The sequence below is a fragment of the Aegilops tauschii genome, chromosome 3 (assembly GCF_002575655.3).
Source record: "Aegilops tauschii subsp. strangulata cultivar AL8/78 chromosome 3, Aet v6.0, whole genome shotgun sequence".
NCBI lineage: Eukaryota > Viridiplantae > Streptophyta > Magnoliopsida > Poales > Poaceae > Aegilops > Aegilops tauschii.
Window position 1 is genome coordinate 316,553,751 of NC_053037.3, and position 22,635 is coordinate 316,576,385.

Here is a 22,635-nt window from a genome sequence, read left to right on the forward strand (position 1 = left end):
GGGACCTCAGAAGCCACCGTGATGGAACACTCCTGGAAGTAGTGTCGTAGCTTGCGGGATGCCATGAAGACCGCGTATGCTATCTTTTGGTAGTGGGGGTACAGGGATTTGCATGGTGTGAGGACAGTTGATACGTAGTATACTGGTTTTTGGAGCGGAAATTTGTGTCCATCCTGTTCTCGTTCGACGACGAGCACGGCGCTCACCACCTGATGTGTTGCCGATATGTATAACAACATGGGCTCGCCAGTGTTTGGTGCGGCCAGGATTGGGTTGATCACTAGGAGGGCCTTTATTTCCTCCAGTCCGGCAGTCGCCGCGTCTGTCCATTCGAAGTTATCAGTGCGCCGTAAGAGGCGATAGAGTGGTAGTGCCTTTTCTCCTAATCTGGAGATAAAGCGGCTTAGTGCTGCCATGCATCCCACTAGTTTTTGGACCTGTTTGAGGTCTGTTGGTGTAGCCAACTGTGACAGAGCTCGGATTTTAGCCGGATTTGCTTCGATTCCTCTATTGGAAACAATGAAGCCCAACAGTTTTCCAGCGGGGACGCCGAAGACACACTTTTCCGGGTTGAGCTTAATGTCATATGCCCGGAGGTTGTCGAATGTAAGACGTAAGTCGTCTATTAGTGTTTCAACATGCTTAGTTTTGATGACGACATCGTCGACGTAAGCTTCTACCGTTTTGCCGATCTGTTTCTCCAGGCATGTTTGAATCATATGTTGGTATGTGGCGCCTGCGTTCTTGAGCCCGAAGGGCATGGTGTTGAAGCAAAATGGCCCATATGGGGTGATAAATGCTGTTGCGGCTTGATCGGACTCCTTCATTTTGATTTGATGGTATCCGGAATATGCATCGAGGAAACACAGTGAGTCGTGTGCTGCGGTGGCGTCAATGATTTGATCAATGCGGGGGAGGGGAAGGGATCCTTAGGGAAATCCTTGTTGAGGTCTTTGAAATCGACACACAGGCGCCAGGATTTGTCCTTCTTTGGTACCATCACCAGGTTTGCCAGCCAGTCCGGATGTTTGATTTCTCTAATGAATCCGGCCTCGATGAGTTTGGCCAGCTCCTCCCCCATGGCTTGTCGCTTGGGTTCGGAAAAAGCGCCGCAGTGTTTGCTTAACCGGTTTAAATCCCTTTAATATATTGAGGCTATGTTCGGCCAGCTCGCGTGGGATCCCTGGCATATCTGAAGGGTGCCAGGCGAATATGTCCCAGTTTTCGCGCAGGAATTCTCGTAGTGCGGTGTCAACTGTTGGGTTCAGTTGAGCTCCGATAGATGCTGTCTTCTTGGGGTCCGTTGGGTGGACCTGGAATTTGACTATTTCTTCTGCTGGTTTGAAGGAGGTGGATTTGGGGCGTTTGTCGAGAATCACGTCGTCCCTGTCCACAGTGGAGCGTAGTGCGGTTAACTCTTCGGCCGCGAGGGCTTTGGATAGCGCCTCCAGGGCCAGGGATGCGGTTTTGTTTTCGACGCGGAGTGCTGTGTCCGGATCACTGACGAGAGTGATTATACCGTTTGGTCCGGGCATTTTGAGCTTCATATACCCGTAATGGGGTATGGCCTGGAAGCGTGTAAAAGCATCCCGCCCCAACAGGGCGTGATATCCGCTGCTAAAAGGGGCCACTTGGAAAGTTATTTCTTCGGACCGATAGTTCTCCGGCGTGCCGAATACTACGTCAAGTGTGATTTTGCCCGCGCATCGCGCCTCCCGACTGGGAATAATTCCTCGGAAGGTTGTGTTACTTTGCTTGATGCGGCTCCTTTCTATTTCCATTTTATGGAGTGTGTCCTCATAAATAAGGTTTAGTCCACTGCCGCCGTCCATGAGGACCTTGGTAAGTCGAAACCCATCCACGATGGGACTGAGGACTAACGCGGCTGGCACTCGGACTGTTCTATACTTTGGTTCGTCACCGGAGTTAAATGTTATAGCTGTGTCGTTCCAAGGGTTTATTGCGGTGATTTGGCATACTTCGGCGAGCTCGCGAAGTGCTCTTTTGCGCTTGTTGTTTGAAGCGAATGTCTCAAAGACCGTCAATACTCTTGAGTTGTCGTCTTCTGGGGGATGCTGTTCTGGGGTGTCCTTGATAAGGATGTTTTCGCCGCTCTTGGCTACCTGTCGTAGTATCCAACATGCTCTAAGGCTATGGGTTGCCGCGGTATCTGGTGCTGTATGTATTTTGCATGGGCCATCGAGCCACCCCTCCAGAACGGTGCCGTGCCGCATAGCGGTTTTATGTTTCTTGACTGTTGGACTGGGCGTGCCACGGGAGTGCGCCCTCTTCGCCTTAGGGGGAGTTGAGTTGGGACCGTCGGTTCCCAGCGAGCTGCCTGAGTTTTCCAGGCGCTCTCCATCGCACTGTACTTTTGTACGATGGTTGTTAAGTCAGCGAATTTCAGTATGCGGCGGCGATTGATGGCGTTGAGGATTCCTTCATCCGCGCAATTGTTGCAGAACGCTGATATTGCGTCTTCGTCACGGCAATCTTTTACCTTGTCCTTGACAAGGAGGAATCTGGCCCAGAAGTGGTGGACCATTTCCTGAGACTGCTGTTTTATGCTCCTGAGAGCGTCTATGTCCGGGTGGGTGGGCGGAATTAAATCCAAACCCCGACCTGACCAACTATCCGGAGTCTGACGACCTTCCGGGCTTGACAGTCCGGGTTCCGGAATATCTTCTGATTGTTTAGGACCGTCGTCCGATTCTATGTTCAGAGGGCTGGTCGCATCCTTTCGCGGGTGAGTATCCAGCTCTTCCTGATCGGCAATCCGAACATAGTCCGTCTTCGATATAGAAGAAGACTCGCCGTCCTGCTCCTTGACTACTGCAATCTGGTGGGTGACCGGTGGGGTTTTGATTTCTCCTTGATCGGTTTTAGGCCCGATCCGATCGTAATCTGTGGCAATTCCCAAAGCGACGATGCGATCTAGGAGTTCGTTCAAGGACGAAAGCTCTGCCGGATCCATCTGCTTGGAGCGCTCGGAGTTGATGCGAAGGGGGTTTTCGATGGCCCGAGAGGTCATCGTCGTCTCAACGGCCGAACGGGCGATCATAGTAAAGCCGCCCAGTCGGAGGGTTTGGCCTGGGGCCAGAGCTCCCCCGGCGGTGATGTTGTCTTTAAGGACAAGGTGAGCCATCGAGCCTTTCGTCGATGGCACAGTGGAACTCTCAATGAAAGCACCAATGTCGGTGTCAAAACCGGTGGATCTCGGGTAGGGGGTCCCGAACTGTGCGTCTAGGATCGATGGTAACAGGAGACAGGGGACACGATGTTTACCCAGGTTCGGGCCCTCTCTATGGAGGTAATACCCTACTTCCTGCTTGATTGATCTTGATGAATATGAGTGTTACAAGAGTTGATCTACCACAAGATCGTAGTGGCTAAACCCTAGAAGTCTAGCCTGTATGACTATGGTAATGTGTGTATCCTTTCCGGACTAACCCCTCCGGTTTATATAGACACCGGGGGGATCTAGGGTTTACATATAGTCGGTTACATAAGAAGGAATTTACATAGTCGGTTGCCAAGCTTGCCTTCCATGCCAAGTAGAGTCCAATCCGGACACGGGTACAGTCTTTGGCCTTCATGTCTTCACAGCCCATCAGTCGGGCCCATGGATAACAGGTCGGACGCCCGAGGACCCCTTAGTCTAGGACTCCCTCAGTCGACCCTCCGATCACGGGGAGAGGGCGAGTCCTGCGGCAAGCCAGCTCCGGCGAGCCAGTCCGGCCCGGTAGGGCTGTGCAACCGCGGCAGACTCAGGAGGGCTTCGTGCGCCAGACAAGGGCCGCGGCGGCGAGGAAGTTGCTGAAGGCCGCGGTGGCGAAGAAGAAAGCAACTGCCTCTTCTTCGTCCAAGCATGGCCAGACTCCATCTTCTTCCCCTCCCCTGGCAGACGTCGACGCGGAGGTCGTCTTCGACTTTGGGTCCCTTAGCCCAAGGAGGAAGAGGAAGGCAGCAGAAGAGGAGGTGGAGGATGAGTAAGTATCTTGTTCCTTTTTGTCATCTCCGTCTCCTCAGACTGTGCTGCTTATCTCGATTTGTTTTCATCTTTGTAGGGATGCGCAGACGCTGGCCCAGAGGGTGAAGAGGGCCAGGGCTTCGGCGGGCGGCCAGCCCCCGGCAGGCACTTCCGTCACACCGCTGGTGGTGTTGAGCAGCCCGGACAGCAGCCCCCGGCACAGCCCCCAGCGTAAGCTCATCACTCGCCCCTCGTCAACGTGTGTTCGGGGTATGATCCCTTGGCGCTGACCTTGCCGTGATTGCAGGAGGAGGACAGCAGCAGCAGGAGCCACTGAGGGCTACCCCCAACACGCCGCCCCCATCAACGACGCCGCCCCGAGGGGCGTCCCCGGCAAGGGCGTCAAGCACCGAGCCCATGCACACGGAGGAGGAGGAGGCAAACTTGGGTGCTGGTGGCTCCGCCTCGGTGCCAGATGTTGGCGGGGAGGGGGCCTCTTCTTCCCAGCCTGGCACGGGTAAGTCACTCGCCTTCCGTCCCTGCTCTTTTTCTTTTTGAATCTTGGTCTTGGCTTCGCCTCATCCCCTTCTCAATATCCAGATCCTCCCTTGGCGGACCGGGAGGACATAGACACCGTCATCGAGGATGTCGCCAAGGACGCCGCGGCGGAGGCCGAGAAGATCGCCGCCGAGGAGGCCGCCAAGGATGCTGCTGAGGACGCCGCCAAGGGGTCTGCCGGGGAGCCTGGCAAGGCTGCTGCCGAGGAGGCCGGCAAAGGGCCTACCGGGGAGGCCGACAAGGCCGCTGCCGAGCAGGAGGTGGTCGACGACCAACCTTCCTCCTCCGCTGCCTCTGGCTCCGGCAGGCATCTGAGGGTGAGTGACGACCTGTTCATCCACCTCCCAGGGACGGCGAGCACCAGGGCGCCCACCGAGGAGGTGCTTGCCGCGCCGGGCTTGAAGTTGTTGATGAGCCGAGCGCCGACGGCGGCGGTTCCCAGGAAGATCGGCTCCTCCAGGCCATGGGCGCCAGCTTTCGGAAGCTCCAGGCGCTCCACCGCGCCCGCCTGGACAAGGCCAAGTCCAGGATGGCAGCGGTGGACAAGGCGGAGGCGGGCCTCGAGGGGCACGTCATCGAGACGCAAGCTTGGTTCCGCCAGGCCTGTGAGGAGCTGAAGACCGCCCAGGACGAGCTGGCCGAGCGCAAGGTGGAGCTCGTCATGAAGCAGGCCGACATCGAGAAGGCCCAGGAGACGACGAAGAACCAGGCCGCCAAGGACGAGGCCGCTCGGTCCCAGCACCAGGCCGCGCTGAACTCCCAGGAGGAGGACCTTGCCGCTCGCGAGGAGAAGCTCGCTGCGACACTCCGCGACAAGGACGAGGAGGTCGAGAAGCTTGTCCTGCAGCGGACCCAGGAGCTGGAGCAGAGGCACGAGGAGGCGCTCAATGCCCAGGCTCAGGTCCACGCCGGCAAGGTGAAGGAGCTGGAGGTGGAGCGGGACGAGCTGAAGAAGCAAGCCCTGGAGCTAACAAGGGAGAGGGACGCGGCCAAAGGCGCCTTGGCCGACGCGTAGGCCGCAGTCCTTAGCAGGGCCGGGCTACTCTCCACGGCCAATGAGTCCATCAAGGATCTGAAGCTAAAGCTAGAGGGCCTTGAGGAGACGCTCTCGGAGGCCAAGGCCCGGGAAGGGACCCTGGCCAAGGCCCTGGAGGCCGAGAAGCAGCTGCGGAAGAACAAAGCCGCCAACCACAAGGATTTTGTGGAGGGCGAGAACCGCTGGATCAGCCGCCTCGAAGACGTCGCCGGCAGGATCACCACGCAGCTGGCTACCATGGGGATGCCGCACGTGAGGTACGCCCCAGAGCCAAATACGAGTCCTAATGCCAGGCTGACCCTGTTCTTTGAGGGTGTTCTTGGAGCCCTGGAGCATCTTCGCTCCAGCAGGGCGGCCTCTCTGGCCAATGAGGCCCGGAAGCTTTGCCGGGGTGCCATGACCAAGGTCCTCACCGAGGTGGCGCACTGGAACCCCAACCTTGACTTCGACGCCGCGCTGGAGAGCTTGCCGGAGGATGCGGACCTCGCGACGCTCGAGGAGCATATCAAGCCCATCATCAGCCGCATCGTCGGAATCCAGAGGGTGGAGGGCCTGCGCCGGGACTAGGCACCCCGTTTTTCACCGTCGCTGCGGGTTCATGACCAAGACAATTTTTATCTTTAGTTAGAACCGCAGCAACAATTGATGTAATATAACTCTGCAGTACTTTTAGAAACGATGCATGTTATTTTCCTGTTTGATCTCCCTTTGTATGTCCATCCTACGTTAATCGGGTAGGCTTGCCGGCGCGTAAACCCAGGCCGCGGCGCCTTGAGGACGGATCCCCAATAGCCTGCCGGGTGTGCTTGCTGCCAGGCGTACCACCTTACCGCTCTTAACGCGGCCGCTCGAACTGTCGAGCTTGACTCGAGTCAGAATCGAGAGTGTTGCCAATTGCGGAAGGCTACCCTGCCGTTCTCGACGCGGCCGCTTGAGTTGTTGAGCGGACTCGAAACAGAGCAAGGGTGTTGCCAATAGCGGAAGGCCCCCTTTGCGTGCAGGTTTTCCCTACATAGGGCAAGACCCTCGAGGACAATAACCTTATATATAAAAAGAAATTGCTTAAAGTTTCGCACGACTTAGCTTTTCTGTCGTTGCACGGGCGTCCACTGCATCTGACGATGGTGACGTCAAGCTCGGTCGTCTTCTTCCTTGGAACGACAGCCACGATGAAGCCGCTACTCCGGTTAGACCAGATTTCCACAAGTGCGCCCCCTACCTGGCACGCCAAAGATGTCGGGGGAAATCGACACCTATGGAATCACTGGGATCCCTTCTACGGTTGGCGGGCGCGGGGTTGTGCAAAGAGCGGGTCTGACAGGAAGCACACAGATCGTTTACCCAGGTTCGGGCCGCGAAGATGCGTAATACCCTAGTCCTGCTTTGGTGGATGTATTTGAGTGTTCTTGTGTTCTTAAGCTAGCTACGGGGTGCAACTTGCCCAAAAGATCTGAATCCTTCTCCTGGACGCCTCGGGCTTCCTTTTATAGACAAAAGGGGTTGCCACGGTGGCACGCAGGAGGTGGAAAGGTGTACAGTGGATGAGTCTATCCTCTAGCACCGTCGGACAAACGCATTTAATGTGTTGCCGACGTGCCCCTCTCATATTGGTTCTTACATATTCTATGAAGATCTTTATCGGTCAACCGCATAACAACATACGTCATTCCCTTTGTCATCGGTATGTTACTTGCCCGAGATTCGATCGTCGGTATCATCATACCTAATTCAATCTCGTTACCGGCAAGTCTCTTTACTCGTTCCGTAATGCATCATCCCGTAACTAACTCATTAGTCACATTGCTTGCAAGGCTTATAGTGATGTGCATTACCGAGAGGGCCCAGAGATACCTCTCCGATACTCAGAGTGACAAATCCTAATCTTGATCTATGCCAACCCAACAAACACCTTCGGAGACACCTGTAGAGCATCTTTATAATAACGCAGTTACGTTGTGACGTTTGATAGCACACAAGGTGTTCCTCCAGTATTCGGGGGTTGCATAATCTCATAGTCAAAGGAATATGTATAAGTCATGAAGAAAGCAATAGCAATAAAACTGAACGATCAACATGCTAAGCTAACGGATGGGTCTTGTCCATCACATCATTCTCCTAATGATGTGATCCCGTTCATCAAATGACAACACATGTCTATGGTCAGGAAACTTAACCATCTTTGATTAACGAGCTAGTCTAGTAGAGGCATACTAGGGACATCCTGTTTTGTCTATGTATTCACACATGTACTAAGTTTCCGGTTAATACAATTCTAGCATGAATAATAAAATTTATCATGATATAAAGAAATATAAATAACAACTTTATTATTGCCTCTAGGGCATAGTTCGTTCAGTACCGCCCCGGGTAGCGGTAGTACCGCGTCGTGCGGTAGTACCGCTCCTGGCGAGCGGTAGTACCGTGGCCTCTAGCCCAGAACGCTGGCATGCACGGAAGTAGGGGCGGAAGTAATTTTTTTACTTCCGCGCCCTATGTGGTAGTACTGCTCCCTGCGAGCGGTAGTACCGTGCCGGATTTTCGCACAGACCGAAACTCAGCGGAAGTAGCCACGGATGTAATTTTATTAGTCCATGCCTTCCCAGCCCAGATTGAACCCTGCCTTGCGATACTACCGCAAGGGCGCGCGGTAGTACCGCTCCGGCAGTTCTACCGCTCGTTGCTATACGTAGCAGGGCCTCATCTGGTCTCTGCCGCATGAGCGGTAGTACCGCAAGCCCTTGCGGTAGTATCGCGAGTCTGTGCGGTAGTACCGCATGTCGCGGGTTGAATAAGTGGGTAATGGTTGGATCTTTTCCCCCACTATATAAAGGGGGTCTTCTTCCCCAAGTTGACCACCTCTTCCCTCTCCAAGCTCCATTGTTTCTCAAAGCTCCATTTTTGCCCGATCTCTCTCCCTAGCCAATCAAACTTGTTGATTTTCTAGGGATTGGTTAAGAAGGCCCCAATCTACACTTCCATCAAGAGAAATTTGATTCCCCCCACTAATCCCTTGCGGATCTTGTTACTCTTGGGTGTTTGAGCACCCTAGACGGTTGAGGTCACCGCGGAGCCATATTCCATTGTGGTGAAGCTTCGTGGTGTCGTTGGGAGACTATGATTAAGGAGATTGCCCCAACCTTGTTTATAAAGGTTTGGTCGCCGCCTCCAAGAGCACCAATAGTGGAATCACGACATCTCGCATTGTGTGAGGGCGTAAGGAGAATACAGTGGCCCTAGTGGCTTCTTGGGGAGCATTGTGCCTCCACACCGCTCCAACAGAGACGTACTTCCTCTCAAAGGGAAGGAACTTCGGTAACACACCCTTGTCTCCATCGGCTCCACTTTTGGTTATCTCTTACCTTTACTTGTGCAAGCTTATATTTAGTTGTATCCCTTGCTTGCTTCTGTGCTTGTTGTTGTTGCATCATATAGGTTGCTCACCTAGTTGCATATCTAGACAACCTACTTTGATGCAAAGTTTAATTTGGTAAAGAAAAGCTAAAAATTGTTAGTTGCCTATTCACCCCCCCTCTAGTCAACTATATCGATCCTTTCGACCTTTTCAACTGCTTAACCTTTTTTGTAGTCTCTCCTCCACGTGTTTCCATTCAGCATTTATGAGTCTCTGATAATGTATCGGTATCCCTAAATAACTGTTTGGAAACTGGCCTAGCCCTCAGCCAAATAATTCACCGTACAGGTGGGCCTCGTCGTGGGCCTCGCCAAAACAAAATAATTCACTTTTATGGAAGTTTATCTTAAGACCAGAAAGATGCTCGAATGCTGATAAAATTAATTTCAGATTCCTCGCTTTCTCTAGGTCATGATCCATAAAGAGAATCGTATCATCGGCATATTGAAGGATAGAAAGTCCACCATCAACAAGATGATTAACTACCCGTCAATTTGACCATCAACTTTTGCATGCTCAATCATGACAACTAACATATCAGCCACTATATGAAATAGCTTGGGCGATAATGAGTCACCTTGTCTCAATCCTTTCTTCATTTGGAAGTAGCGGCCAAAGTCATCATTTGACTTTAACAGCCACACTACCTCTGAAAACAAAGCTATGGATCAGAGTGCGCCACTCCGTAGAGAAACCTTTCATTCTGAGAGTCTGTTGGAGAAAAGACCACTTGACTTTATCATAAGCTTTCTCAAAGTCAATTTTGAGGACTACCCCATCCAACTTCTTCCGATGTAGTTCGTGAACCATTTCATGAAGAATTACCACTCCATCTAGGATGTTCCTACTTTGCATGAAAGCGGTCTGGGAAGGGCAAACCACATGGTCAGCCACCGAGTTTACCCTAATCATCGCAACCTTCGTTATGCTCATCTGACAGCGACGAAGGTCCCCTTGACCCAGTGTTGTGCCCACCGGCATGTCAGGGTGCCAGATCCAACTAGCTTGCCCCGTGTGCGCGGTGACCTCTACTCGGGTATGTGCACAGAGACATGCAACCCCCTTGCTCTGCCCTTCGTGTGCGCCATCTTCAGGTGGTTCTCGTCGACTACATCAATGTGGTGCAAGGTGCAGCGACCATAGCTTTGTTGAGTTGTCCCGATTGTAGCGGTGTGTCGATGTGAGATGTTGGGTTTGATTGAGGTGGTCTCTAGAAAAATGCATGCATGGACCTTGGTTTGAGCGACCGCGGCAGCACTCCTCCTTGGAGGTGCGGTCATGGAGCTCCACACTGGTGTTGTTTTTCCTCCTACCCACTGGGTGAAAGCTTTGCGACGATGATGCCTATGGGTATCATCCACACTAGTGTTGTTTTTCCTCCTGCCCACTGGGTGATTCCAGGTGGAAGCTTCGAGATGATGGTGCGTATGGGTGTCCACCCCCCGCCCCCCCCCCCCTCCTCTTGAAGACATCGCACGGGAACCCCGTCCGGTTCGACGAGGTTAAGGTGGTGTATCTCAGTGGTGATGTTTGGATTGAGGGGGGGTGCTCGTGGAGAAATCCACGCCCTTGAACCTCGTATGCAAGTGACCACAGTGGCGCTTTCCGAAATTGTGCCACTCCCTAGAGTTGTGTTCATGGAGATGCACCTCTCCCTGGTCTCCCATTATGTGGCCTCACTAGCGAATGGTACTGAGAGACAATGGCGGGTCCAGGAATTATGCATAAGGGGGCTGAACATTGGGCAAACTCTAAAATGCAACAAGGTGTATGGAATATGTATGATTTTTCTTTTGGAAAAAGAAAACAGAAATTAACCCTGACTATAGCAAAATATGTTTGTTATTCCGCAAAAAAAAGTATTGTTGTTCCCATGGATAGGGATCTGGTTTCAATAAACTTATGGAACGTTTCATTTGTGTGCATCCAGCATGAATTGAACCCACAAATTACCAACGTAAACATACCACATAGATAGCATGGGAGCAAAATATACAATTAGATGACGATGAACTAACGATCATCAATTGAACTGCATAGACGTTTCATTGTATTTAATCCATTAATAATTGAATTTTTGTAGGGTATTATCATTGGGTAAAACAGACTATCTATACCTACTATTAAAGCAAGGTGATATTTTTGGTTTCGTCCCGCTTAGATTTTTCTTTTTTAGAAAATTTCGTCCTGCTTAGGTATTCAATATATATACACACGAGGTGGTACTAATTCTGGGATCTTTTTTACTGTTTCGTCCGAAAGAAGGCAGCCCACCTCGCCCCGTAATTGGCCCAGGAAGGAGGCCCACCTCACCGCGGACAAGGCCCTAATGGGAGGCAAATATAATATTCGGGTACGAGGGATCGAACTCCCAACTTCACCACCAAACACAAAGGGCACTCCCAACTGAACTAGCTCATGCTTGTGTACACAAAAATGAATTCATTTACTAATTAATAGTACCACCTCGACTCATCACACCCTATTGCATCAACTTATATACCTCCGTGATGCGAATTCAGTAAGCTGTCTCAAGAATCAATAATAAGAAGAAGTGGGTTGAACGAGAAGGAATTAAGCGAAGGAGAGAGAGCCGGCACTCAATAAAGAAAGGAAAGAATCTAAAAAGGTTGGCGCCTATTCGAAAGAACTGAAAAGATGCGGCTCTACATGAAAGATTGAGGGTGAGGTGTGCATCAATAAAGGAAGGACATGCATGCGCGTATGGAAATGAAGGGATTTAATTCCGTGTATTGTGCATAGATTGAGTCCCCCAATAAAGGAAGAACATGCATGCGTATGGAAACAAAGGAATTTAAACTCATAAATTGTGCTCGATGGCTGCACTTGCCAATAGGAAAGATTAAGGGCCCTAATAAACAGGGCCGGCCCACAGATATACAGGGCCCAGGGGCAAGACAAGAACAAGCGGCCCTTCTTGACAAACAAAAACTCAGCTGTTTTTCGAAACCAAAGTAAATATGGAGTACATAGTGGTGATCTTTGGACTCTAAGACTGAGAGTATTGCTTAGTCACTTATTTTGGGACGAATGGAGTACTATTTCTCCATCAAGAGAACCCTATAATAATAGTAATTAAACAATATAACTCCAGAAAAGATCAATTTCCTAATTGTCAGTGGACACATCTTTTTTTTTTGCAAAACAAATGCTTGTCAGAACTGGTTGCAACTTAAAACGTTTGTGTTTTCATGACATATAAAATTAATGGATGAACTTACATTTGTTTCTGGATCATCCCTGATCTGCCATGTTCTTCACTCCAAAATTCTTTACCCAAAGAATAATTATATATCCTGCATAAGTCATAGTAAAGCAAATTGAGTATTTCATGTTTATACTAACTATGATTATCAAAACTTGGAGATTCCTTAGAGGAATTACTAGTTTTTCAAAAACGTACCAATAGATCCTTTTGGGGATTCTACTACCAGACAAATACTTTCTTGAAGACATATTAATACAGGGATAAAAAGCACCTGGAAACCGATTCATGTGTATGTAGGTGGCTTATCCGTACACAACAGCAGTCAACACAAACAAAAAGAAACGCCTGAAGTGCATACATTTTGTCCCTTCTCCTAATCTCCTTCCTGAGGACTCTCTAACATTCGGATCCAATGAAAAGCAGAATAAGACACATGCAGATGTGATGGATGTGCGATTTGGAATCGTCAGTGCCGGAACACGGAGCTATTTGTCAATCAATCTTTCAATTGAGAAACGAGATTACTGGAAAGAAAGAAGGACATGTACCATCTCAGTCTCTCCAAAGTCCAGTTGGGGAGTGAGCAGAGCGTTCAGAGAGGAAGGCGAGCTGGTTGGGGAATGAGTTCACGTTGTAGGTTTCCTTTAATGGCGGCCGCCACTTTGGAAGCGGAGAGGCACGGGAGTGGCCGCGCCGTTCTTGGATTTGGGCGAGCAGAGGAGTCGCTGGTCCATTTGATTCCTTCGTGCGGTTTGCCTGATGGGCTGTTCCTTGGGCCTTCTTTTTTTTCATGTATGTTCATTGGGCTAATGCAGATTATGCTACCTGGACCGGGGCCCCTTCCTCACGGGGGCCCAGGGCGGGCGCCCCGTTTGCCCGGCTTATGGGCCGGGCCTGCTAATAAAAGGACATGCACTGCACACACACACGCAGGTTATTGACTCTAATTAACCCAGTAGAGGAAGGACACACATGCTGCTGATTCGCTCTAATTAAGTTGTCCTGTGTGTGTAGTCCCGTAAAGGAGAATCAAGCTGCTGTGTGTGTGACCCCACTAGCGCTTACTGAGTCCTAATCTTTTCGGTGCTGCTTTTCCATACTTTCAATATTTTTATTTCTAATTTGCTGCATATTCATCAAAAAAATCTGGTTGATCTACATGTACTTTCGATTGAGCGTGTTTCCAACAAATGGGACACGCGACACTACAAGCCTGGCTAATGCTGCTACAAGGAATACACAATATTGGAAGGCTGACCGCATGCTGCAAAGTTGGACCACCATTTTTTAGTTGGAATAGTTGCCTTCGTGCCAGATGGATCTGGCTTCAACGGACTGACGATGGCCGCCATTAGTCCCATCTCTTGATCCCGCACGACCCTGATGCTCTAGCGATCGTGCGCGCCTCCACATTTTGGGTCCTAGGCGATGGCTCGGGATGTCGTTTCTGGCCGGATCGCTGGCTGGAGCCCAAGAGCATGCACCACCTCCTCGTCGGCCGCTCTTTCTTGACGCAACTCTCGCATGAGCTCCTCACTTGGTGTCGATGCACATCTGGGCCTCCGGATCTCGACGGCTGGTTCCAAGATTGCTGCATGACCTCCTGCGTTGCAGCGCCATCTCCGCCCCGCAAAGGCCTCTCCTGGTTGCTACTTCTTGGCGCCCGACTTCTTTGAAAGCACCGAAACAACATCATGTTCAAAGGTGAGGCACCCTCTCTTGAGTGCCTCTCAACCTCATTATCGGCGAGGCTTATACCGTATTTGTTGACCATCGTTGTTGTAAAGTCGGATGCACTATTGCAACAAACTTCTTCTTCGGAGTCGACTGTAGCTTACGCCTGGCGACAACCGTGTCGTAGGCACAATTGAATATAATTTAGTCGTAACAACAGTAGTTTCGATGATATGTTAATTTTTTTTTCCGTTGCAACGCACGGGCATATGTGCTAGTTTATTTTAACACAAAGTAACCAAGAGCTATTTGCAAATTACAACACCAGATCTTGGGAGAGCAGAACAGAGAGAAGAGAAGCTGCGGGAAAGAAAGAAACAAAGGGGTGAAGTGAGAGATCAAGCGCCTAGCCGCGAAAGAACTGGAGACGGGGTAGGGTTGTTTGATCTTGGCAGGTGAACACTTCTACGCTGAGCTGAGCTGTATAGTCTCCTTCCTCCTGTACATGAAACAGGCAGGATTTTGGATGCATTCTTTTCCACAATAATTGTGTTCAATGACAGCCGAGTTGCTCTCAACTGTGACAACCAAGTTTAAAAAAGGAACCAGGAGTGATTATTCCAGCAACAAATATCCGACTCTCAACATAATCCTAGAAATAAGTACAAGCCTGGGACAAACACAAGATGCAAAAATCCTGTGCTTGCAATGGTTTTCCTGCTATAACTAACTACTCCCTCCGTTCCTAAATACTTGTCTTTCTAGGCATTTCAAATGACTATCACATACGGATGTATGTAGACATATTTTAGAGTGTAGATTCACTTATTTTACTCCGTATGTAGTCACTTATTGAAATGCCTAGAAAGACAAGTATTTAGGAACGGAGGGAGTAGTACACAATATCTGAACAAGGATAAGCATGTTTCCAGCAAGCCATTCTTGGGATTGTTAGGCTTGTCGAGCACCAAGCAGTCAATGCTCTACACCAGGCATCACATGCATTGAAATGATGAAATCAACAAACTAGTAGCCGTTTCATTCATAGCACATAGCTTGGCACGAAATAGATTATCCTAAAAGGGCGGTTCACAATCTCCAAGTACCAGCATTCATGTCAATGCTACACAAGTCTGGATAATCCAACGAAACCCCAATATACATTCATGAGTAAATAACAGAAACGCACTTCTTGTTCACTACTTCAGGAATCTAGATATCTTGGCTCAGCGCTTCCTCTTCTGTGTGCGCCACTGTCTCAGGACGTACTGGACAGCTTCTTTGAGAGTTGCTTTCCTCTTCTCTTTGAAGTTCCACAGCTCGGGTACAGGATAGCGGCCACTAGGGTTATACTCGTTAACTTCAAGCAGAGCCTTTGTTACCAAGCCATACACTTCTTCGCCATACTCTTCTTTCAGTTCTCGCAGCTTCTCATCATCCTCGCGGAGAATTTCCTAACGTCAATGCAAACACCATTAGATAAACATTCTCCTCCATTCTAAACATGTAAGACGAACAGAGCAATAACAGCTTCAAAATTTCACACTCCAAAAATATGCCTAAGCTGTTAATTTAGAAAAGCATTGATACAGGAATTGCATAGTGTCTAAATGTTCCCTGAACATTAAATGTAAGCACGGTACAAAAGATAATGGTGAACAAAAACAATTTATGCGTGTTACAAACGATGTAAGACACACCTACTTCATTATATCGTAATGCACCACTGCACAAAAGTATATTAAATATACACACACAAGGACTTTGCCATGCCCGTCGAACAAGTATGCTACAGAAAGTTCAGGGAAAACATTGTTTGCAAATGCAGCAGAGTCATGTATCATGTCAAATTTCAACAGCCAAGACACAAGATGTGTCCAACTTAGCCAAGCTAGGAACTAAGAATGAACATCTAACTTACTAAGGAATATCATAAGGGGTCCCTATCATAAACTTCTAGGAGTGGGGAGTTATTAGCATCCGTCAATATGTGTACCGAGTGGCAAGCGTTTTACTGGTAAGAAGTTTAGTTGCCCCACACACTACTCCACGGGCAAATACAGATGTATTATGTTCCGATTTCCAAAAGCTGGTGAATTACATAACTTAACTGGTATAGAACTCACCATCAGCTTTAGAGAAAACTCAGAGATGGAAGAAAGCAAGTCTAGAGTACATAGAAATCATCATTTTTTCAGTTAGATGCTATACATCTCAATCAAGAGCGGCTAACATCAACATAAAGTTTTGCCCTCGGGGAACTCAACAATGTTGCTTTCCTAGCACTGAAGTAGCATAAATCTATGCATATGACTGAACTCTCCCCAAGCTACAAAATCAAGTAAATGAAACTTAGCTAACCTACACATAAGCATACATATGGCTAAATTTTGAGATTCCTTCATCACACATCCGTTGAATACTTGCTATGGCACAGCTTAATTGACTGGCTAATTGGTAAATTGTAAAAAAACGTCATGTGGTAGCTTACATCCACACCACGACATGAAAAACAAGATATTATAACTTCCATGAAGAACTAGATTATATTTAAATAACACAAGAATATAGCCCCTTGGTTGGTGACACGTTATGGCTGATTGTTTCTTGGTTTCCTCCTCTCCTTTTTCGCACATAATGTAGGACCAAGGATGTAATAGATGGGAGGAAACAGAATGGATCTGAATTGGTAATGCAACTAATGTTTGTCAGATTATTTGGAGCCTTAACTCGATAAGTCCACAATGCTTGTATTATGGCGGTATTATTTCTCTTGCTACCTACAGTTGATAATGCTTTGATCAATAGATACTTATTTTCCATTTTTTATTATTAATGTGGGAATTTCTGCTATTTTTGTCCCATTAGATTAATGTAAGAATATCTAGGTATCTCCAAATTTCAGCTCTCGCCATAGTTTACTTATAAATAGATTTGAACTATGTCAAGGTTTGCAGAACAGAAAAACCACTGTGGAATTGATTGCTCAAGATTACATGCTATTAGGCCTTGTACAATGCTAGGTGCTTAGGGAGGTTCTTAGAAAAATAAACCGGATTTTTCTGAAGCACCAGTGCTTATTTCTACAGGAGAGACGCCTAATTAAGCGTCTGCCCTGTACAAATAAGCACCGGTGCTTAAGGAAAGCCTGGTTTATTTCTCCAAGCACCTCTCCTAAGCATCTTGCATTGTACAAGGCCTTAGAGAACAGCAAGTGCATAAAAGCAGGAGTGAAGATATTATTACCTTCTCTTTGCCTTCATCCATGATAACTTTAAAAGGGTGCCATTCTGGATCTTTAATCTCCTCCTCCCACTTTGAACAAAGAAGGGAAGCAGTAACGGCTGCATCTTCTTTTGACATTTTATTTTTGCAAGCAATCGCAAATGATTTCAGATCAAGATCACCCATTCTTTTAATTCCTATAATTCCTCGGCCAGTTGTAAGATCCCGCAAACCCTGCAGGCGTATCCAATAGATAGCTCTGAAATGTAATTCAAACATAATACGACAAGTGCAAGTACTCAATTAATGAGGAAACTTACATCTATTAGCTTCTTCCGAGCATCTTGCAACTCATCATTGCTTATCCTTTCCTTCATAAGTAGAGTATGGTGGAGCGATTCCATTGCATCCATTTCATCATACTTGTCCTGAAGCTCGGCACTAAGTTCATCTATCTTCCTTTTTGATTCGGAGTCTTCCACACCTGGCATATGCTTCATCACTTCCAATTTTCCCTGCATCTGTTTTATTTCTAGCTCAAGCTTCTGCTTGGCATCCAGTTTCTGCTCTAACTTGATAATCTCATTTAGAGCAGCTTGTTTCTCCCTCTGCAATTGTCATTTTCAGCACAGTAAGGCAGTCATATAAATTAGTATCTCAGAACCTCAAGTGAAACAATATATGAAGGACAAACCTTGTGTTTTTCCACAAGCTTCAGCACATTTTCATCCGCCCTCTGTTGCTCCAATGTTGCCATCTTAAGATATTTTGCTTTCAGCTCGTTCTGTATAAACCACAACAGCCTGACATGAGTTTTATGCAGGAAACCTGGAGAGTGGGGGGGGGGGGGGGGGGGGGTACCTAAATGCGCCTACATTTTGTACCTGGCACCAAGCCCTCTCTAAAAGTAAAATAAACAAGTTACATGCATTTTGCTGAAATTGTCCTACTGTTAAACCTTCTGCATTGTATTGTTGTCCGAGAGCAAAATGCCGAATTACACCAAAAATAGAAAAAAAATACAATGATAAGAACCTATTATTGTTATTATTATTAAAGCAACAGAAATCGAACGGTGAAGATCCATCAATTTAAGGTTTGAAATCTGGTCGATAGAGATTCATCAACATCAACTAAACAACAAAAACTAAGACAATCTACGTACGAAACCTTAGACCAATTCCAGTTGACAACAGTGCTCGGAACAGAACTGTACGATAAAACTTGGAAATAATTTCTGTAGAATCAGAATCCCACACGCGTAGTCCTAAAATATAAGAGCATTTACGCTTGAATCATTTTAGGAATCCAAATAGGGATAAGTCATGCATGCATCTAAATAATATAAGGTGTACTCCTCGCAAAAAATCAGAGCCCGTACGCTTGAATCAGCATAGGAGTCCAATTAGGAAACAGCATACATCTCAATTTGTACCACACATCAACTTCAGGCTACTACTCCTAGAACTTTGAGCAGAGCACAGATGAATAGTAATGTCAAACCGATCAAGTTATTGCAAAAATAAAACCATGCATCTCAAAACTACACATCAAATACAAGAAAGCGGGCTACTACAGTACTACTCTTACAATTGTGTAGATGTTGTGCGAGGAAAGTGCAAAAAAAAAAGTCAGTAGATCTCGACCGAACTATAGAGAAAATACTTTCTGCAGATTCAATAGCGATAGTAGTACAGACTACATTAAGAAAGAAAGGTTTACACCATTTACCTACATGCAGCAAAATGATAGCGGCTTAGATTACTTGTATGAAAAATAGAATATCTACACCACATATTTTGATGAGACATGACTAGATTACTTCTAGGTAATAAAAAATGCTACACAGATTATTTTGATGGATGGCGTTGTAGATTAATTTATGCACTAGAAGAAATTATCTCTTCTTATGGCATTTATTTTGGTAAAATCAGACTGTAACGGTGTAGATTACTAGAAATTGTGTAAATCTGATAGAAGAGCAACACAGGCCAGCAATGTTAGATCTAAGTACATGCATAGGGTGCATAGTTGTATAACCATGCATGCATGTATGGATTGGCGGCCAAAAGTTTGCAGCAGATAGAAGAGACAGATAAGTGGTAGATTGGAAAAAGTCAAAAGTTTAAGTTTGTATAAGGACAACATACAAGACATGGATGCTATCAGAACAACTGGTAGATCGATGCTAATGCATTGTGTGCACAAGCGAGAACATATCGCATATAGAATGCAAAACGACGTCATTGTTGCAAAAGTAAATTCAAAGCAACAAATCGCGTTTAGTATCTAACATGTAGTTTCAGCCGTGCTAAATAATATAAGCCGATGCAATACAACATGTGTTCAGGAGAAAAAACTACCACGAGAGCAGATATTGTAACAATCTTGAACATAGATATAGCCCAGATAATCGTATGCCTTAGATGGGTTGATCACATAAACAACTAGAGTAACATGAGAATCCATGGAAGCATACAAAGGCATGATATTTGCATTAGATAAAAAGACAACTAAAAACAACATTGCACACTGCTTAAGTACAAGCAACCCACATTTAAAGTTACATGATGGTGGAGAATTGGGGAAAATATAGTCAAAAAGATAGAGAAAACACAAGATAAACAAGAGTGGATGAGGTAAAATTAGAGGTTAGTAAGAAAGCCTGTTGTTCTGTAATGCTGACAGTCTTCTTTTGTCAACTAAAATACGCTGGCCAGTAACGTCCATTATTTTCTATATTCAAATGATAAACAAATATTTAAAAATGTGGCATGAATTGAATCGTGGATCGTTCATTCACAAATAGGAGGGAGAAGAAAATACCAATATAATGCTATGTAGCAATTCAGGCTAGTTACTAGTGAACAGAAAGATGTCATGTAAAAGAAGCACAGAAACAATCAACCATCCTCCAAAACAAACAAAAGGAGAGGACCCATAAAACTAACTTCCATAATTCTTTATGGGAGACATTGGGCACACACCTTTTCCTTCTCTTTCTCAAGGTTCCTTCTGTCCGAGTCACTGCGCACAGCAAGTTCATCAAGCTGCCTGGATTTAATTTCAAGATCCTGCATCTTGGACTCCAGCTCTGAACGGAGCCTCTGATTCTCATTGACAATCATCTGAGAATGCTTACGAGCAAGTTGCTGCATCTTGTGTATTTCTGGTGACAATGCAAGTTCAAAAGGCATTAAATAACTGAAAGGTCCCCATGCTCAAAGGAGATAAATGCGTATATATGTTGTTATACAAGAACCATAAGAACAGAACATACAAAGAACAAGAGAAGGAAACAAACCATCATTGTATCTCTGGAGGACCTGCTCCTTTTCTTCGATCACCTTGTCAAGTGAGTTGGTCGTCTCATTGTACTTGCATTCAAGTTCTTGGACATGCTTGGCCTTTACCTCAATTTGGCTGGCTAAATTAGCTACCAGTTTGTCGGTTTTGCGTGTTCCTTCATTCTCAAGTTCCGCGACAGTTTTCAAATCACCATTTTTTTGCAGATGCTCCCCGATTGGTCCCGGAGTTCTTTGATCATCCGCCCTTGCAACCCATCCAAACATCTGATCCGACCCTCGATGCATGCGTGCCTCCCAGTCCCGTTTGCCGTATCCTTCTGCCTCAAAGTGATTTTCAAACTTAAAGGCGTTACAGAAGCAAGCATAGTCTTTTCCAAACTCAACGATAGCATATCCCGTGTGGCCTCTGTGATTCCACAAAGGAATAACCTTCTGGGGGCAAAATCGAGAGAGCTGCTCCTTCAAGCGGTTGCCACTTTCCCCAACCTGGCGGCCGCCTTTCCACTCGGTAGGCACATTGACCAGCACACCCATCCATGGCCAGACGAATTGCTCATCTCTGTCCTGAAGAGGACGGGGCACCACAGCCTTTAGCCGTGACGACCGCGGCGGCTCCGACGACTCTGGCAATTCATCCTTGACGCGCTTGGCGGGGACGCGGTGGGTCGGCCTGTCTCTCCCGTGCCTATGAGCATCTGAGCCTGCTCGACGAGGTGGGCTATCTCTGCTCGGATCGCTCCTCCGAAAACCTCTTTCCTTGCGAATCCTACCAAAATAGGAGAACAAAGGCAGTAAATTGCAGCTGCCGTGTTCCTTGGTTTCGCGAAATCTGAAGAGAAGATACGGAAAGAGGGTTTGGGCATGACGTACCGTTCATGCGCGTCGCCGGAATCCATGGAGATGGAGGGCCGCCCACCAGCCTGCCGACGGCCGCCGCCGCCACCAACAACCTAGGGTTTTAAGGCGCGGCGAGGATCAGTCCAATGTCCCTCGGAAGAAGGGGAAGGAGGAGTGGGTCCACGGATGAGGAAGCGAGTCGGAGGGCTTGGCCTCGGCGGCGGCGTTGGCGGAGGCGAGTCGCCGCCTAGCTGTAGGCTGTAGGGCGCTGTAGACGGGCAGGGCAGCAGGAGGGGGCAAAGCGGAGAAGCAGATGATCACGTGATGGAGGAGGCGAAAGGCCGAATGGGTGGCGAAGGCACTGATTGAGCAGGCCGGACCGCCTCGGCGTTCTGCTCCTGTCGACTGTCGACGTGTCGACATGTTATTAGCGTACTAGTAGTACTACTACCTTTTCCTAAGGCTCGTCATAATGGAATAACTTAGGTAGTAACATACCGTATTTTAACAAACTTTGCTTATATAACATGTAGTTAATGAGGAAAGAGGTATTTAGAGTAACATAATATGTTACTGTAACATAGCGCTTCCCGAGAAAGGATGAGTCTACAAACTAATAAATGAATCCATCTATGACACTACTACTATGTTACTTTGCACTATGAAAGTATTAACTTAGACTAGTGTCATATGCGTGACACTAGTATATGTTACTCCCCACTATGACCAGCCTAAGACTGGTCATAATGAGAGTAACTTAGCAAGTAACATAGCACATTCCAAGACAGGTTTGCTTATATGGCATAGAGTTAATGAGGAGAGAAGTGTTTGGAGTAATATAATATGTTACTGTAACATAACGCAGTCCAAAGCAAAATGAGTCTATAATGTAATAAATGCTATCATATATGATACTCCTTATATGTTACTTTGCACTATGAAGGTAGTAAGAAAGACTAGTGTCATATGCATGACACTAGTCTAAGTTACTCCCCACTATAACTAGCCTAAGAGCAAGTATAGTAAGGTACAGTCAGCAGACTGTAAGGATTAAAATGTTATATGTTTGCTGAGTTGGATGAGAGAGAAGAGGAAAGAGAAGGGAAGCAGGCTGTAAATTAAGAGCCGGCTGTAGCACGTGCTCCAAAACACAATGTGTGATTGTAAGGTGCGCCATTCATTAATGAAGTAGTACTACTTTATAAGTAGCTATTATACATGTTGGCTATTAGGTTGGTTATAGATGATGTGGCAACTTCATATAGCCCATTATTGGCTATACTATTAATGATGCTCTAAAAGAAAAAACTAGTGCTATCTTTTTCTTAGCTGACTACTAGTAGTACAGTACTTTTTTTAGCTGGCGTACTGCTACTTGGAACAGAA

At 47.2% G+C, this 22,635-nt stretch overlaps 1 protein-coding gene across 1 annotated transcript; it reads right to left on the minus strand.

The window, feature by feature from the left end:
• Positions 1-14,897: 14,897 nt before the first annotated feature.
• On the minus strand, positions 14,898-21,649 carry LOC109743299 (factor of DNA methylation 1). The gene is made up of 7 exons (XM_020302379.4): positions 21,283-21,649; positions 20,409-21,178; positions 20,092-20,273; positions 17,799-17,888; positions 17,425-17,712; positions 17,126-17,338; positions 14,898-15,333 (listed from the first exon to the last, which is right to left on the minus strand). The coding sequence occupies exons 1-7, from the start codon at positions 21,306-21,308 to the stop codon at positions 15,106-15,108; spliced, it is 1,797 nt and encodes a 598-aa protein (XP_020157968.1). The 5' UTR covers positions 21,309-21,649; the 3' UTR covers positions 14,898-15,105.
• Positions 21,650-22,635: the final 986 nt, after the last annotated feature.